Source organism: Protomyctophum parallelum, assembly GCF_964188405.1.
Source record: "Protomyctophum parallelum genome assembly, chromosome: 15".
Taxonomy (NCBI): Eukaryota; Metazoa; Chordata; class Actinopteri; order Myctophiformes; family Myctophidae; genus Protomyctophum; species Protomyctophum parallelum.
Window position 1 is genome coordinate 46,483,567 of NC_139710.1, and position 17,432 is coordinate 46,500,998.

The following is a 17,432-nucleotide window of genomic DNA, read 5'->3' on the forward strand; positions in this document are numbered from 1 at the left end:
TACTGCAGAACTGGTTAAATTTTTTGATGCATTTATCCAATGAACCTCTTGTATAAAAGAACCAATGTACATAAAGTTTCTTTATAAAAAAACAAAAAAGGAACAAAAATACCTTTTCTTTTTAGCCAAAACTTGATTAATGTTAGTGTTAAGTTTAATTCATAGTACTGGCCAATAATTGCAGCCCCTTTCAATTCTGAAGTGTGTGCCCCTCTTTGACATGTTAAATAAACATTTGAAATTGTTTCTTAAAAAGTGTGTCAGTGATTGTTTTTATCATGTGTACCAGAAAACACTTAAGTGGCTTAATTAGGTGTTCTTTTTAACAAGCCACTGAGGGCTTGGTTATTATTCCCATAACTGTAACCACAGCACTTTACATGTTGATAGCAACTGACTGTTTTAGCTGTTTGGAATGTAGCTATAGTAAGCACTGCTATTTTATTAGTCATTATGAAACCGAATAGAAGTCAGTGGCACACCTGTCAGTGGTTTTGTAATTATGTTGTTTAACAGGCAAATTTGTTTGCAGACATAAATGATTTTAGTAGTGTGCTTGTCTCTCTCCAGCTCTCAACAAGGAACATCTTGATAAAAAAAAACATTTCGGGTAGTAGAGTCGTATTCAAGTTTAATGTTTAATAAGGCAGATTTAGGCTAACCACATTGGAAATATAAAGGGGTAACAAAATTTGATGGGAAAAAATAGACATCTGTTCCTTCCTGGAAGATACAGTTCCATAACAATGACAAAAAAAAACAGGTCAGTCCCCACCCGCCCCTCGCCCGCCCCATCCCCCCCCGGCACACCAAACTGTGCTCGCTTTCCCTGTTTCCCTTGCACTTTTACTGCTTCTGTATTCACCGTTTGGCACATTGCTAAGGCTTTAATTAACTCAGAGGTAATGGGATGTAGCCCCTGGGACCTCATTAGGCAATTCAATTAGTGAAAAATACACAAGGTAGGTTACAGTTTTTGGTGGCATTGGAGATGAGGAGTGGAGCCAGGGATGGACCAATTATCCTGGAGCAGGGGGACCGGGCCTGGATGTCCCTTCAGTCGGGGATCTGGAGCAGTAGGGTGTATTCCACCACAACATCACCAACAACCAGACAGATGGTACTTGGATGTGCCCCCATTCCATTGCCATTGAGTTTATTCAGGCTCATTCGGTGCACAAGTTGACGGACTAAGCTTACATAACACACAAGAACTTTATTAACTATTCATCGCCTTTTTTCCCCATGCAGATACATTTTATAACTGAGTTGTATTTAGCAGGACGATACCCACTCTACATTGTGTTTATGAGTGGAGATGTAGGCATGAATGTGGATATGCTAAAGCTAATTATCAATGTTATTTTTATAGGCAATTTAGGCTGTTTATTTATCATCACTTTTTGTTCTATGGTGCTATTGCAAGATTGTTTTGTGGTTAATATACTATTTATAGCAACAGTACATTAATCACATCAACCCTGGCATTTGCATTTTTTGCATTCTTTCGAAAATCGCAAGCTTACGAATGCGTCACTGTGGCATGTGGGCTTGGAGATCTGCTATTTTTGCTATTTTATTAGGCCTATTTGTAGGACTTCGTCCAAAATGTCACTGCATACATACTCATAGTGAACGCTCATTAAATTATAATATGGATCGATCATCAGATGATCATTATCCTTCCATGATGTCAATAACGGCTGAAGGCCTGTGCCTTCAGACAGGCAATTTCTTCTCTGGACTTCAAGGCGAAAGACGGACGGATGGACTACTCACTGAGGATGAGGCCTCTCTAGTCTCTTATGGCCCTGCAGTGAAGATACCAAGCGTCAGCCCCCCATCATCATCCCCACCCCTGTGTGTTAAGGAATCATTAGCGATAATAAGTCTTTGCTTGTTTGCTTTTCTGTCTTACATCATTCCAGGCAGAAGCCTTGGTCTCTGGTGCCATAGCTGCCCACTCTCAGCTGCTTCACCAATCCATCACTGAAATTACAGGTAATGAGTTGTCAAAACAGCCAGGCAAGCTGCAGCTCAAGGCCACACATCCACAGCGGTGTTCAATTCTCTATAGATAGTCGCTCCCATTATGAAGCTCAGCCTCCAAGAGAAGGACTTCAAATATACTGTCCGCTTCGTGTTGTTTTGAATTTCCGCTTATTGGATTTTTCTTACTGTCTGCCACTCTTATTTTTGTATTTTACATTCACGTACAGTGTTGGGTGTTGATTTATTGAAGGAGATGTCTCCTTTTCAAATAAGATTATTGTGCTGACAAATGCACTGCACATACGCCCATTATTTTCGCTTGCTAAAACATTAATTTCGAAGGAATGTGTGCAGTTTATGTGTTGACACCTCGCCCATGATTGATTGTGCTGATGGAGTGAAATCAAACTTGAGAAAGTTATGAAATAATATTCAAACTAGTATCTGGCATTATGAATCATACATTGGGCCACAAACAATTCTAATACATTACTATTTATTATCTAATAATGCATTTGGTTGCCTCTCTAAATCGACATCTGCCATGTAAGCACTGGGTCAGACTTAATACATGTTAATTTTGCTCATTAAATTCTTGCAATCTCTTGCCAAGGTTCTTATTTGGGCTCTCCTTTGATCTGGAATGTATTCCAGGTTAACCCTTTGATATGTCACATGATGTGACGTGGACACATTGCCTGTTGCCACTAGGAGGCCAACATTGAAGTCCCAAATGAAAAGAGGGAAATCACATCATTATTATAATTCATTATCATCATCATCATATGCTAGTATGGTCCATGAAACGCCAGTATCCTGTGATTAACAGTTTGACATAATTCTTGATATTGGCAGTCGGTCGGTCACTTTGAATTAAATCGCAAAAATACACTTCCATATAATTTATTAAATTATTATTGTTTCTTTTGAATGGCTCATGCAGTCATTGTGTTAAGATACTGTACCACACAGTAAAGATTCTCAGTTTTAATTTCTCCACTTGTAACTCCACTAGCATTACACCAGTGTACACCGAAAGAATAAGGTCGCGAATACAAGCGGCCAAAATGAGTTTTCTTCAACGTGTGGCTGGCATCTCCCTTAGAGATAGGGTGAGAAGTTCAGTCACACAAGAGAGACTCGGAGTAGAGTCCCTGCTTCTTCGCTTGGAAAGGAGCCATCTTAGGTGGTTCGGGCATCTGGTTAGGATGCCTCTCGGGCGTCTCCCTAGGGAGGTCCTCGAGGCACGTCCCACTGGGAGGAGACCCCGGGGCAGACCAAGGAGCAGTTGGTGGGATCACATTGACTCACTGGCCTTGGAACGCCTCCGGATCCCCCAGGAGGAAGTTACTAATGTTGCTCTGTAGACTAAGAGGGATGTCTGGACCTCTCTGGTGGAGCTGTTGCCCCAGCGACCCGACTCCGGATAAGCGGTTGAAGATGGATGGATGGATGGGGGCAGAGAGAGCGGTGTGATATTAATTGATTGTTTCTCTCACATCCACTGAGCTCAGTTGTGTGAGGAGGAGGGGAGAGGTACGTGTCTGGCTGCAAGCATACAGGATAATATCTCCGTACTAATGTATTATTCATGACCATTTGACCTTAAAAGAGGGAAATGCAAATCGGCCTCAAGAATAAGAGGGATCATCTGACTTTTCAAATGTCAAAACAGCCTGCCATAATTAAGACATATTCATTACAAGGATCCACAGGTCGCCCCCCCCCCCCACCCCTTCCAGCTGAGATGTAAAACACCTCCAATTAGCGTTTTAATGCAAATGCTATCTCCTAATCTAATCAATGCAGAGAGATAAATTTGAAGGGTGTGTGTGTGTGTGTGTGTGTGTGTGTGTTACAAACAGTATATTCATATACAATATATGAATATACGTATATGTTTGAGTTTATTCATAGCCTACTACATATCTCTGCTGTCAGGAAGAAACCACCTAACTCCAAAATGTTGATTTTTCAGCAAACGAAAAAGAGCACGCACGCACTTTTATATGGATGGGGACAGACAGGGTGGATGAGACATTTAATTAACGCTTGCATTGAAGGCCACTACTGCCACCTGCTGCCGATAGGGTCACATGCTGAAAAACGGATCATCGATTATCCCCCTGTCGGCCTGTCCTATCTGCAATTAACCACTGCACGGCACCATAAGGAGCTACTGTACTGACACGGAATGTGCAGCTCTGCCCTGAAGAAGACTGGTGGTTGCTAAGCGTTGCTATGGCATCATGTGTTGCTATGTGCTAGAGTCTCCATCCCATAACCTGAAGGGAGTGGGACTACTGGGCACGGGGCCAACTTCACGCCTGGGCCATATGGGCTAGTATATTTAGTAGACAAGACAACATTTGTTAAATATTGTGTTCCTTTTGGACAGCATCTTTCTATGGAGACTGAGGAGGTGTTTGTCATGACAGTTTTTTTCTTCATCTCTGTGGGATATTTTAAGCTACAAATCAGTTAGTATGCTGCAGTATGCAGTATGCACTAAAGTTGAATTAAATGAGTATGTCTACTTGGGCACGCGTAGATGTTTGGTTGCAGTGGTTGCCTGACAACCAGGTAACCTATCACAGCGTGACCGCCCTTCTGAACTATGGGCTCTTTAGTAGTGTTGCCAGATTTTGTGAGAGAAATAAAGTCCAGGAAAACAAGCCCAAAAAATGAACTTGCAGATCAGATATTTTCAATCAATCTTGATTCAAATCTTCTTCTTCTTGTTATTATTACTTGCGCAAGCAGAGCGCGCAAGTGAAGTTGTTTGTCCGGTGCTCCGATATATGCCGTGGCTGCATGATTTGCTTTACAGAGCAATGGAGAAAACTCCTGAGAGTGATGTAAAGTCATTTGAGAGTGACGTAATGAAGTGTACCAATGCCAGGGTATAACTGGCTCTCGATGGTGATGTAATAAATAATAATAATAATATAATATAATAAATAATATAATAATAATAATAGGTTTCAGATTACATACATGTATACATAGAGGCATTACCTTTAATCCACCCGACACTGAAACATATCTTTATTACGTCACCATAATAAGTTATGCCCGTTATATAACATATTTTATTTCAGTTTATATACCTTTTTTTCATCGGATATCGATGATTTATTTTTCTTTGAGAAACTAAAAAGGGATCCAGAATAATTCTAAATCGATAAAACTGTATTTATTTTATAGATAGAAACTTGTACTTCATAATACTACTTTTTTACATGCATAAAGTAGTTAGGTAGCAAATAGCTAAACCTAATAATTCAACATTTCAAACGTGTCTTCACAGAGAAGCTGAGATTTGACAGTTTGTAGCAGTTGACAGTACTTGCGCACTAGTAGGCCCATAGAGCACCGAAGTCCTGACGTAACTCGCTCATCCCGACGATTCCCCTGGTTCACGGAAGTAGTTTCTCTATGGAGAATAACATGGGGTGATCTTAATATCGTCTACTATAAGCGTTGTGGTCCAAAAATAAACAAGCTGTCTCGGCGTTATTGTCAGGGAGGTGTCTCTGTATCGTTTGCAACAGTCAGTCACTCATATATGATACAGTCTGCTTCTAGCGAAAATCTAACTAATTCAGCAGCAGTAACATTAGCGTTTTCTCTCAGTCAGTTGATTCTTCATATCCATGTGAGTGAAGCGGCCGGGATGACATGTTTATTTTTCAAACACAGTTCTTATATGAATCAATCTAAAACTCCTCCTATGGTGATTTCAATGCAACTAAACAAATACATGAACCTGGGGACTGACGCCCTCTACTGAAAGTGACGTCAGACTTCGGTGCTCTATTTATGGCCTACTAGACAGAGTGCAGTTCTAGTTATTATTATTATTATTATTATTATCATATTCTTCACTCATGTATACATATTCATTCCTTGACATGAAAATATTTGAGAACAACTGGTTTAAACAATATTTGGAAACGTCCAAGAATATGCAAAGTTACACTAGAAAGTAGAAACAAGCCCCCAACAGCAACCACCAAGAAAAAAAGGGGAAAAAACAAGCCCAAAGTCGCTCAAAACAGACATGGCAACACTTGTAGTAGGAAGTGAAAGAGAAGGAGGAGGAGACTGGAGAGATCTCGCTACTTGTCATCTGTGTTACACGCACACGACAACACGTACCCTGGGACCCAAAAGCCTTCTTCATCACAGCACATTCATTTTATTATTATACGACTGTGACAGCATCATCACTTTATGTTGTTGTCATTAACAAGGATCACAATGAGGAAGATCTGTGTCCTAGTGACATTTTTACTGTGTTGCAGCATCATTAAAGGTAAGAACAGTCACCCAAGTTTTTTTTCCCCCAAAGAAAAAACTGATCTACAAGCTAACAACTCGTCGCACCGCGAAGCCTTTTTAGCTTGTAGATCTGTTATATTTTTGGCAAGCAACACCGTCGTACGATTGACACGAGAGCTTTGAACTGGAGGAGCGTAATGCATTCGTCACAGTCACCGCTGCTTATGTGGTGACATCCGCATTGTGTTCCGGCCGGGTATATGTTGACATACTTTTAACTGAATGTTTTTATTATTCCCATTTACACGGTGTTTAAGCTGTGATAACTCAACCAAAATGCCACATTATTTATGTATGGCATTGGCACAATCAGGTCCATTATTTATGGCCCGTCGATTGCGTCGAATCACTATAACAACAACACGTTAATTGCACAATTAGTTTCGATATCGAACGCATGGACAGTAGGCCATACACGTTTTTCTAAATGAAATGCTACTGAGACTAGACATGAATCCTTTATCTTATTCCTTATCTCTGCTCTAGCCGCAATACTCTAGAGTTGCAAATTGCGGCTATCTCTGCTCATGGTGATTAATAGATACAAATATCTATTTTGTAATGATAATTTAGAAAGGACTGTAAATAAATATACCTTCAAATAACCCAGCCGGGAGACTAAGGGCGCGTTCGGCTATGCGCACCGGGAATGTGGTCAGTTTGTTGAGTGTGGTGGGCGGTGACGTCACAGAGTGCGTTCAGTGTGCCTTATTTACGAACGACCAGTTTCAACACACCATTCACACTGAGCAACCCTACCCTGAGGGTAGGGTTGCTCAGTGCGTGCACTCGGCACACCCGGTGCGTAGCGCACTGGATTTTCGAACGACAACGCACTGAGTGCACTGAATAAACGAACGACAAGAGAGCACACCAGTGCGTTCAGGGCGCATTTCCGAACGCGCCCTAATTAAATACCGTGCTGTATTTACCTTAAAAATGAGTGAGTAGCCCTTTAAATTTTAAATGACTCAGTCACTGTATCAAAAAATAGAAAGACTTTAAGACTTGGAGGCAGATGAAATAAAGTTCTGAGAGAGGTTTAGGGTTTAACAATTATTTTGAGTAGGTATAAAGTCAATTTACATAGAGAATGTGCTACATGGTTCAGATAATAGTATTTACATCCAAATAATTTAGAGTATTCAAATGGTTCCAAAGTAGATCCGAACTGAACAGGCCTTCACACAGTATGTCCCAGGCATTAGACAATATGAATGACCTATATGGCATGGGCCAAAGTTCAGGAGGATATGGGACATTGACCACTGGGCATTAGTTTGTAAACAGATAAGACATAATTATCTAACAGTGATAGTTGACTGACTGTTAATCATGTACACCAGGGTTTTTTGGCTTGTTGAGGAGGCTTCACCTGTTTCAAAATAGTAAAATCAAAACTTAGTTAATCAAGAGTAGTGCCCAGTCTTCCACCAAAAACAATCAACCCCCCTAATACACAGGACCAGGACCACAATGCTTTTGTGTTATCCTAATATCCTTCAGGCAAGCCTGATAAACGTAGACATGGGGTGGGCACTGGTGGCACCAAGCACCATTGTATAATCGTATCGTAGGCCTACTGACTGTAGCCTACTATTTGCAAATCTGTTAAAGTATTCAATCAAAACCAGTCTAGTTCCCCACATGCCAAGTCGTCTGTTGGGTGGTGGTGGTGCCCACTGTTCTGGTGGGACGGCTGGAGCCTGGGACCCTACTAGCCCCTTTCGGGACCCTCGGTTACCTTTTCTGAATTTGGTCGGCGGTACCCTAGGGTCCCTCGTAGCTTATTCCACCGTCCATAGGACGCAGATTTACCTGTTCACGGAGACCTGCTCGGTCGCTTGAGTGTTGGTGAGATGTTTCAAAGATGCATACAACAGCTTTAGGAGACCGCCGCAACGTGTGCGAAAAGGCATTAACTACCAATGCCGCTAAGTATTTTTTATTTTATTTTATATTTTTTTGTCCCCAACCACATGTCTCAAGATTTGCCATTGACAATGAAAGGGGAATTCAGGTCAAATGTCCGCTAAATCTTGTCCCAACACGTCTCAATATTTGCCATTGACAGTGAACGCAGAAATTACGTCAGAATTCTACTAAATATGATTTTAAAATTAAACATCAAAACATTAAACGCAATTGACATTGAAGGGAAGATTTACGTCATATGTAAACAAGCAAATCAGCTAACCAATCACATGTTGTTGGTAGTGCTTGGCCAATAAGGGACCACCTTATGTAGCAATGTCAAATGTCCGCTAACATAAATTGATGTACGATGACAAGAGCGCCCCTCATTTATTAGAGCTGTTGTGTGGACATAAGAACAAAGTCTCCCCTTCTCTGTAGAAGCAGATACTCAATATTTGGGGGTCATGTGATAAGTGTGCTTACTGTTGTCCCACCCTCTTGGCAGACTAGAATAGGGATTCTAAAACGGTTAGTCCCAATACTTGATTCTGATTGGCTGGTTGCCATGGTAAATCTCACTATAATCCACACCTTCAATCACTTTATATCATTCCCTGCTGCGTTACATTGATTCTGTAGCTGAACTGGGTCATTATTCTTTCTCTGTTTTGCAAAACACAGTTCTATGACTTCCAGACATGAGAAATATCATACAGAGAAATACATTGAAGGTTTTTGTCTTTTCGTAGTCTATGTTGATAGTAAAAGTATAGGAGATGAATTGAGCCATAAACATTACATGCATGCTATTTAAATTATTTTTCTTTATTTATAGGAGTACCTGTGCAACCTGCTCAGACCAATAATTCCAGTGGAAATGCACCAGAGACTTTAACACAAGATGACAACTCAATTAAAGTGAATGGAAAAAACATAGCCACAGTGGAGAATCAAGGAGACACAAGCAATGGTCAATCTAAAATAGATTCTAAAAAGAAACAGCCAACAACCATTACAGAAACTAAAACAAGCCAGAGTGGAGAAGGCGTGGTACCTAAAACGAATCATAATACTGTGGAGTTGGGGAGCTCTGCGAATCTGAAGGATGTCCAACTATCTGCAGTGGGCAGCAAAGAAGCCGAGAACAGCCAATTGGGAAAGGAGGCAGAGAACAGCCAATTGGGAAAGGAGGCAGAGAACAGCCAATTGGGAAAGGAGGCAGAGAACAGCCAATTGGGAAAGGAGGCAGAGAACAGCCAACCGGGAAAGGAGGCAGAGAACAGCCAATCTGGAAAGGAGGCAGAGAACGGCCAACCGGGAAAGGAGGCAGAGAACGGCCAACCGGGAAAGGAGGCAGAGAACGGCCAACCGGGAAAGGAGGCAGAGAACAGCCAACCGGGAAAGGAAACCGAGAACAGCCCACCTGGAAAGGAGGACGAGACCAGCCAACCTGGAAAGGAGGCAGAGACCAGCCAACCTGGAAAGGAGGCCGAGACCAGCCAACCTGGAAAGGAGGACGAGAACAGCCAACCGGGAAAGGAAACCGAGAACAGCCAACCGGGAAAGGAAACCGAGAACAGCCAACCGGGAAAGGAAACCGAGAACAGCCCACCTGGAAAGGATACCGAGAACAGCCCACCTGGAAAGGAGGCCGAGAACAGCCAACCTGGAAAGGAAACCGAGAACAGCCAACCTGGAAAGGAGGCTGAGAACAGCCAACCGGGAAAGGAAACCGAGAACAGCCAACCGGGAAAGGAGGCAGAGAACAGCCCACCTGGAAAGGAGGCCGAGAACAGCCAACCTGGAAAGGAAACCGAGAACAGCCCACCTGGAAAGGAGGCCGAGAACAGCCAACCGGGAAAGGAAACCGAGAACAGCCCACCTGGAAAGGAAGCCGAAGATGATTCCATGCACGCCATGACTTTTCCAAAAGATGACGTAGAAAACAGTCACTTCTTTGCCTATCTTGTGACCACAGCCGTCTTGGTGGCAATGCTCTACATTGCTTACCACAATAAGCGCAAGGTACAGTAGTTGCCAAAATCAGATTTGTTTTTCACTGTCTATTGTAGATCAAATTGCCATGTTTTTTTTTTAACACTTTATTTTGATTTTTATTGATGAATAAATGAAAAAACATATGTGTACATTTTGTTGTATCCAACATGTAAATATCCCCCCCTCCCCCCCAATCAAGGTCAGAACAAGACAAATAAAACAAAGACAGACAGTACAAGACAGTAAAAGTAATTAGTAAACTAGTTTTGAAAGTACTAATGAACATAGTAAGAAGAAAAATTATAATAATAATAAAATAAAATAAACAGCATTTTCCATCAGGGTATGGTATCTAGGTTACATACATTGTATCCATCTTTCAGTTTAGATAGTAAATTCCTCTATATCCAACTGTCTACTTACTGAGGGCCTCCAACCAGAGGTCGCCCAATGTCAGGTTTAGTGTGAGGTATCAGATCGTACAAGGGAATATGGGTTTAAGTGAAAGGTATACTTTCTACAAACTCTATGAAAGGGGTCCAAGTCATAATGTATCTATCTTTAGAACCACTACGGTTGTACCTTAGTTTCTCTAGGGGAATCATGGAGAGAACCTCTTTGACCCACTGTTTGAACGAGGGAGGTTTCCCCGACTTCCATTGTCAAAGTATCAATCTACGAGCCAAAAGCGTTGTGAATGCCACAGCGTTTGCCTGAAGACCCGTGAGCCGTTCCTCGATTGGAGACACCCCAAAAACAGCAATCACCGGGCAGGGGTCCACCGTTCCACCACATACATACGACACCGCCTCGAAAACTGTCTCCCAAAACCTGACTAATGATTGGCATGACCAAAACATATGACCCAGCGTGGCAGGCTTGTGCTGGCATCTCGGACAGCCAGCATCATCACTCTTTCATTAGAGTAGTGGAGCCTATGTACAACCTTGAATTGGATGAGGCCGTGTCTTATACACAAGGAGGTGGTGTGAATTCTTCTTAGACAGTTAAGCCTAGACTCGTCCGATAACGTGACGTCCAGATCTGTTTCCCTAGCCAATTTAGTGTTATCAAATGAAGGGGGTTTTATATTTTGTAGTACTTCAAATTGTCATGTTTAAGTAAAGCTGAAGCCCAACACACACCGGCTCCGTCCGACTGGCCGCCTGGAAAATATAACTGGTTTTATCGGCGCACCAGGCGGCGCGGTGCCACTCGACGGACGGAGCCGGTGTGCGATAGGTTCATTGAAAATAATGGAGGCGGCTGTTTTGACGCACGGCGGTCGCAGACGGTGTGTGATGGGCTTGAAGCATCTAAATTATATCAACAATAACAAATTGTGAGGAAAAAAATGTTTAGTCATTCAATTAGACTATTAGAGACCAAAAGCCAAGTAGCCCCCAGCACTTGGAAGTGAGTGCTGGTACCTGTTTATGACAATGGACAAACATCTTGGGAAAATAAATAAATAATAATATATATATATATATATATCATATATCTCACATCTGTTTGTTTTGTTACTCAGATAATTGCCTTCGTTCTGGAGGGTAAGAAATCCAGATCAACTCGTAGGCCCAAATCTACAGATTACCAGAAGCTGGATCAGCATGTGAGTAATTCATTGGAATAATTACATTTCTGTTTTCCTATTATTATAAAGCAAACTTTAATATCACTGTTAGTGTTGTCAGAACTGATTTCTTTTTTTTCTTCTTTTCAGATGTGAAGGTATCATTGTGTTGAAGCCAATTCCTGATGCAGCTAAGTACACTGTATGTGGTTTTAGAAGTAAGAGAAGGCATGATGATGTGACATTTTCTTTGGTTTAATCACTTTATAGTTTGGAGAGTTGTATTTTGTACATTTATTGCATGACTATGCAGATGACACTGTTGCCTTATTGGAATTACTGAAGGTCAGCAAAGGTTACCGTAAGCATGCTGTGTTTGCACTTTTGTTGTTACGCCACATACAGGCAACCTTTTATGTTTTTTCACTTGGTCTGAAAGATGCTGCCCAAGGGCACTGACTCAGGATATTTTAATAAGATCATTTCTTTCTTTTTGGGTCAATCTTTGTATGTAATTGTTGTACTACATTAATTTAAATGACTAAGCCATTTAAAATAAGATGTTGGTGTTGCGGCACTCCACTGATGAAGGAAAGTTCTTTATGCATATCAGATAAAATTCTAATTTATTTTCGTGTGTATGAAATGGCATTGCGATGTACTGAAGGGGATGTTTCAATGTCTGCCTTCTAACATGACCAAATGACATCGGCCAGATGAATGTACCGTACTAGTGACTTTTAATGTCCTAAGGAAAGGCTAGCATGTTGCTCACCTACTGTAATTCATTGTACAGTCAAGCTAACCAAACATTTGATTATGAATTGATCTGTTGTTGGGCACACACACTATTTCAGATGTACATTATCTGAACAATCTTATCTCAGAACTATCGATACATTCAAAGTATCGATCGAGTACTGTGTTTGTGTCCAACACATCCATAGATGATTTCTCCGTTTTAGGTGAACAGTTTGTAATTGGATTGGTGCGATGGGACAAGTCTTATAAATGTTCATTAAACATAAAAAAAACTAATGTTCGTCAGGGAAACGGGCCAACAATTCAATTGCACTGTTTTGATTGGAGTGCAATAACAGAGAAAGGTTATAACTTGTGTGTGGCAGTACGCTTCAAAAATAATGACCATATATTTTTGTCCAAATTGAGTGCTATATAATTATTTTGATCTATAATAGATTGTGTGTATGTTTTCAATACTGACATGACATCACAAAGAAAGCTGTGCCAAATGGCTTGACAGAGAGATCAGTAACATTTGCTATAATTTGCCTGCTTCCTACATTACCACTATATTTATTTTAATCATCCATTTCCTACTTTCTTACTATTATACTTTGTGACCCCTTGGCTGTATTTTCATTTAAAGGTATATTCAGTGAATATTTCACTTAATTCAAATATCATTTCGTTTGTTGGCCTGTTGCGTGTCTCCCACTGTAATGCGTGCATGTGCAATTGTGCACAGCTTGATACCGGGCGGACCGTTTCTTTTCTCCAAATCACCCAAATCACTGAATGCTCCTTTAATATTATTTCCCAACAGTTGCAAAATGTGTGATGTTCCATTATAGCTGTGATAGATCATCTTTCTTAATTGCCATGTCATGCAAACAATTATTTCACCCACTAAATTGAACAATAATGTCTTTTAATTGGCCTGAAAAGTGATTATGACAACAAATATACTCATACTTTGGCCTGAAAATGATTATAATTTATAATGACAAAAAAGATAGACTAACATACTTTGTAACCCAATACATTTTCAAATCTGAGAAATTGCTGTTTAAAGATTAACCACATGTGACATGGGCATAATTTTGTTTTACATAGTGGCTTTGTTTACTGTCATTCTGTCTTTGAAATGCAAATGTGTGCACATTACTTTCTTGTATGCTGGACCAATTGAAGTTTTAATTTTGAAATAAATAGTTTTATACTTTCCAGCCTAATCATTTAATTAGCCTACACAATACCCTCCCTCATGCTGTCATAGTTTTACCAATACAAAGTACAGTTCATTGATTGGATACAAATAATGTATTGGCTACTCAGACAATAGAATAGCAAGAAGTAGAGTGCACATACTAGTATTTATCTTTGTCTCAAATATACACACTAACAGCTAGGTAGAGTAGTGGGGCGAGATGGAAAAGGGGCGACCGTACCTGTTGAATTGAACATGGTGGACCCTGGGCCTCTTGTAAACAAGTGTAATGCTTAATTGGGTCGTCCACTCACAGTTAACAGTCTTTGTATTGAGTTTGTGCTTGAAATGTACTGTAATTCTGCAAACTAATAAATATTTCAATCAATCTACACACAGACAGAATCAGTTTAAGTTAGTAATATGCAGCCTAATGTAGACTGACTGATTTCCAAGCTCGTCAAATTAGTAGGCCTATTTCAAACCACTACACACGTCAGTCACTTCATATTGTCTATTAAGAGCAGGGTCATTACTTGTTTCTATGGATAGTTAATTTTTAATTAACAGTTTTACCAGGTACAAATCATGGACAGTCAGACTCAGGACCAGGAGCTATCTCGAATATGTGTGGGTGCACAGGGCAGAATCGAAGCAGTAGAACATAGGTTTTCAACAGGTGGTCCGTGGACCACTGGTGGTCCGTGAAGGTATTGTATGTGGTCCCTGACCATGCAAAGTTGCGAAACAGAGTGCACTAAATGACCTGGTGATTTATGATGACACGTCAATGTTACACGAAAAAAGTACAAAAACATGCACATCCAACCCAAACTTGGGCAGGTGCCGAGCGGCTAATAGTATACGCTCGGAGACGCTCGCACACTGTGGGCTCCGATGCTGTGACAAGTGCCTTTATTTGCACAAATAGGTGACTGATAACTGACACGTCAATGTTGTCATTTACTGGAAAGTTGGATGTCAAGAACTTGTACGGGAAAGTGTACGCCCCACACACTGTACGGGATTGACTGGTTGAGTCACCATTATTAGGAAATGTGCCCATATAACCAATATAATAACACACCAGTGGTCCCCAGGTTGATTATCAGTCAGGGTGGTGGTCCCTGGTTCATAATCAGTTGAAAACCCATGCAGTAGAAGGCTATGGACCAGAGCTAGGTGCACTGGTGGTAATCGATACATCTCTACAAATTCAAAGTCAAATCATATGTTTGGTCTCTGCTTCATAAATATGTGGTATCTCTCCGATGGCGGAGGACACCATTCGGACGGTGTTGTTTCCGCGCAGACCGAGTTCATATTGGATGAGCTGTTTCCAGAACCCGGTGTTGGGTCGGACGATGGGGCGCCGTGACTTGACCCACGCGTGCGCCTCCAGCAGGCTCATGGCGTGGTGTTTCATCAGGTATGCCATGCAGAGCGTCGCGGAGCGGCTCACGCCGGCGTTGCAGTACACCAACGTGCGCCCACCACCGTGCTCTCCGACCTGCTGAATTTTATCCGCGACCTGGTCGAAGTGAGCGTCCAGACGAGTCAGCGGTGAGTCTGTGACCGGAACATGGAGGTAGTCCACCGCGGGGGGCACGGTGGCATCGCGGTCTCTGCTCTTCTCTGTGACGTTGATGACGCACGTTATCTTGTACCGAGGTATCACATCGCCGTCATTCGCCGCTCGGCTGTTGCTCAGATAAAGTTGATCGGTAATGGGGCATAAACCAGAGAGTCCCCGAGTACCTGGCTGGTGCATCATGAAATATAATGAATACTAGCTTACTCTCTGTGAAATACGCAACTCTACGGCTCTGTCTTTAAAAGCCTCCACTTTGAAGTAGAAGTGACGTAATTTATATAACGTGACGACACAGCCCCATTTCCTAATAAGGAAAGTATTTGCAACATTATGCAAAAGCTAGCAGTGATGTGAATGAATGACCAGACCAAAGACCAGACCATCAACACCATAGATAATATATAAGAAACCCCATCAACCATCACAATCACATGTATGGCTACTCAGTGAGACCAAAGTTTGTTTAAGCTCATTATAATAGCCTATATTGCCCCCTGCTGGAGGTGTACATGCAAGCAAGTTCATGACAACAGAACCACAACTGCATGGCTGGCCCTTTTTGTGTAGGCCTATTCTGACCATATAGGGCAGAGGTTTTCAACAGGTGGTCCGTGGACCACTGGTGGTCCGTGAAGGTATTGTATGTGGTCCCTGACCATGCAAAGTTGCGAAACAGAGTGCACTAAATGACCTGGTGACGTATGATGACACGTCAATCATACGTGAAAAAAGTACAAAAACATGCACATCCAACCCAAACTTGGGCAGGTGCCGAGCGGCGAGTAGTATACGCTCGGAGACGCTCGCACACTGTGGGCTCCGATGCTGTGACAAGTGCCTTTATTTGCACAAATAGGTGACTGTAGTGTAACTGACACGTCATGTTGTAATTTACTGGAAAGTTGGATGTCAAGAACTACCTCTTGACTTGTACGGGAAATTGTACGCCCCACACACTGTACGGGATTGACTGGTTGAGTCACCATTATTAGGAAATGTGCCAATATAAGTAACCAATATAATAATACATAATGGCTGTTAAGGGGAACACAACAGTGGTCCCCAGGTTGATTCTCAGTCAGGGTGGTGCAGGTCCCTGGTTCATAATCAGTTGAAAATCCCTGATATAGGGGTATTGGGTACTGTATATGACTGCAGTCACGGGAATAAATAGCCCTGAAACATGCTTGCGAAGGACGAGCGTCATGTGAAATGGGCTGGCTATATGATTTCGAAAACACAGGACATGATAAGTCCAAAGTGCCTAGGGACTCTGCAAGGCAGGGGCGTCCTACTCCCTGAGCCAGGCTTGCACTTGACCGCATACCTAAAGATCGAAGACTTGAGCACTGTGATGTTGAGACAGCTGGACAGACACTTCACAGGGGTTGTCAAGTGGGGTCCTATACTTTCACCAACGTTTCGCTGATTTAACCCCACGACGTCTCCAGTAGGCTCAGCAGTCAGGGCTGGATTAACACCACTGAGGGCCCCTGGGCACTGAAGCTAGAAGGGCCCCCCTTCACGCGCACGCAACATTTTTGCTGTTTTGTAGCCGTTTTGGGGCAGTTTTATGCTGTTACAAGGCCTATTTCCGGTCACCTACCCCCCCCCCCCCCCAGAGTGACAGCCAATCTAGCGCATTGTTGCTGCTTTAGACACAATTGCACTTTTCAGCTGCCCTTCTCACCAACAATAAAACATATTTTTAGACACCATTTATTTCATTCAGATTAGCAGGGAAATTATCTGTGGAACTAAAATAATAATAATAATAAAAAAAAACCCCGTATATATATATATATATATATATATATATATTTTTTTAGGGGCCCCTGGTGCCCATGGGCCGCTGGGCACGTGCCCAAAGTGCCCATATGGTAGATCCGGCCCTGTCAGCAGTGCATTCTGGCGTCCCAGAAGCACCCCCTCTGCATCTGCCCAGCCTGCTTATTCAGGGAGACCAGCTATAGGGTCTTTCCTTTTCAGCCAGAGCCACTGGCTACTCCACTCTGCCAGTCTGGATAGCTCCTTGATGGCCCGACGTAGGACTTGTCCGC

At 42.1% G+C, this 17,432-nt stretch overlaps 2 protein-coding genes across 2 annotated transcripts; one reads left to right on the forward strand and one right to left on the reverse strand.

Moving 5' to 3' along the window:
* Positions 1-6,123: 6,123 nt before the first annotated feature.
* Positions 6,124-13,793, forward strand: tgoln2 (trans-golgi network protein 2). Its single transcript, XM_083784804.1, has 4 exons — positions 6,124-6,310; positions 9,089-10,278; positions 11,783-11,866; positions 11,978-13,793. Exons 1-4 carry the CDS (start codon positions 6,229-6,231, stop codon positions 11,981-11,983), a joined length of 1,362 nt encoding a protein of 453 aa, XP_083640930.1. The 5' UTR covers positions 6,124-6,228; the 3' UTR covers positions 11,984-13,793.
* Positions 13,794-14,966: 1,173 nt separating this feature from the next.
* LOC310872745 (dual specificity protein phosphatase 18) lies at positions 14,967-15,754 on the reverse strand. Its single transcript, XM_083784805.1, has one exon. The coding sequence runs from the start codon at positions 15,550-15,552 to the stop codon at positions 15,001-15,003; it is 552 nt and encodes a 183-aa protein (XP_083640931.1). The 5' UTR covers positions 15,553-15,754; the 3' UTR covers positions 14,967-15,000.
* Between the last annotated feature and the right edge of the window lie 1,678 nt (positions 15,755-17,432).

What these genes read in the sequence shown, in the direction of transcription:
- tgoln2 (XM_083784804.1), top strand. Translation starts at nt 6,229, where the DNA reads ATGTTGTTGTCATTAACAAGGATCACAATGAGGAAGATCTGTGTCCTA. An exon ending in GTGTTGCAGCATCATTAAAG is followed by an intron (nt 6,311 to 9,088) that starts GTAAGAACAGTC and finishes CTTTATTTATAG; the next exon opens with GAGTACCTGTGCAACCTGCT. An exon ending in CTTACCACAATAAGCGCAAG is followed by an intron (nt 10,279 to 11,782) that starts GTACAGTAGTTG and finishes TTTGTTACTCAG; the next exon opens with ATAATTGCCTTCGTTCTGGA.
- LOC310872745 (XM_083784805.1), bottom strand. Translation starts at nt 15,552, where the DNA reads ATGATGCACCAGCCAGGTACTCGGGGACTCTCTGGTTTATGCCCCATT.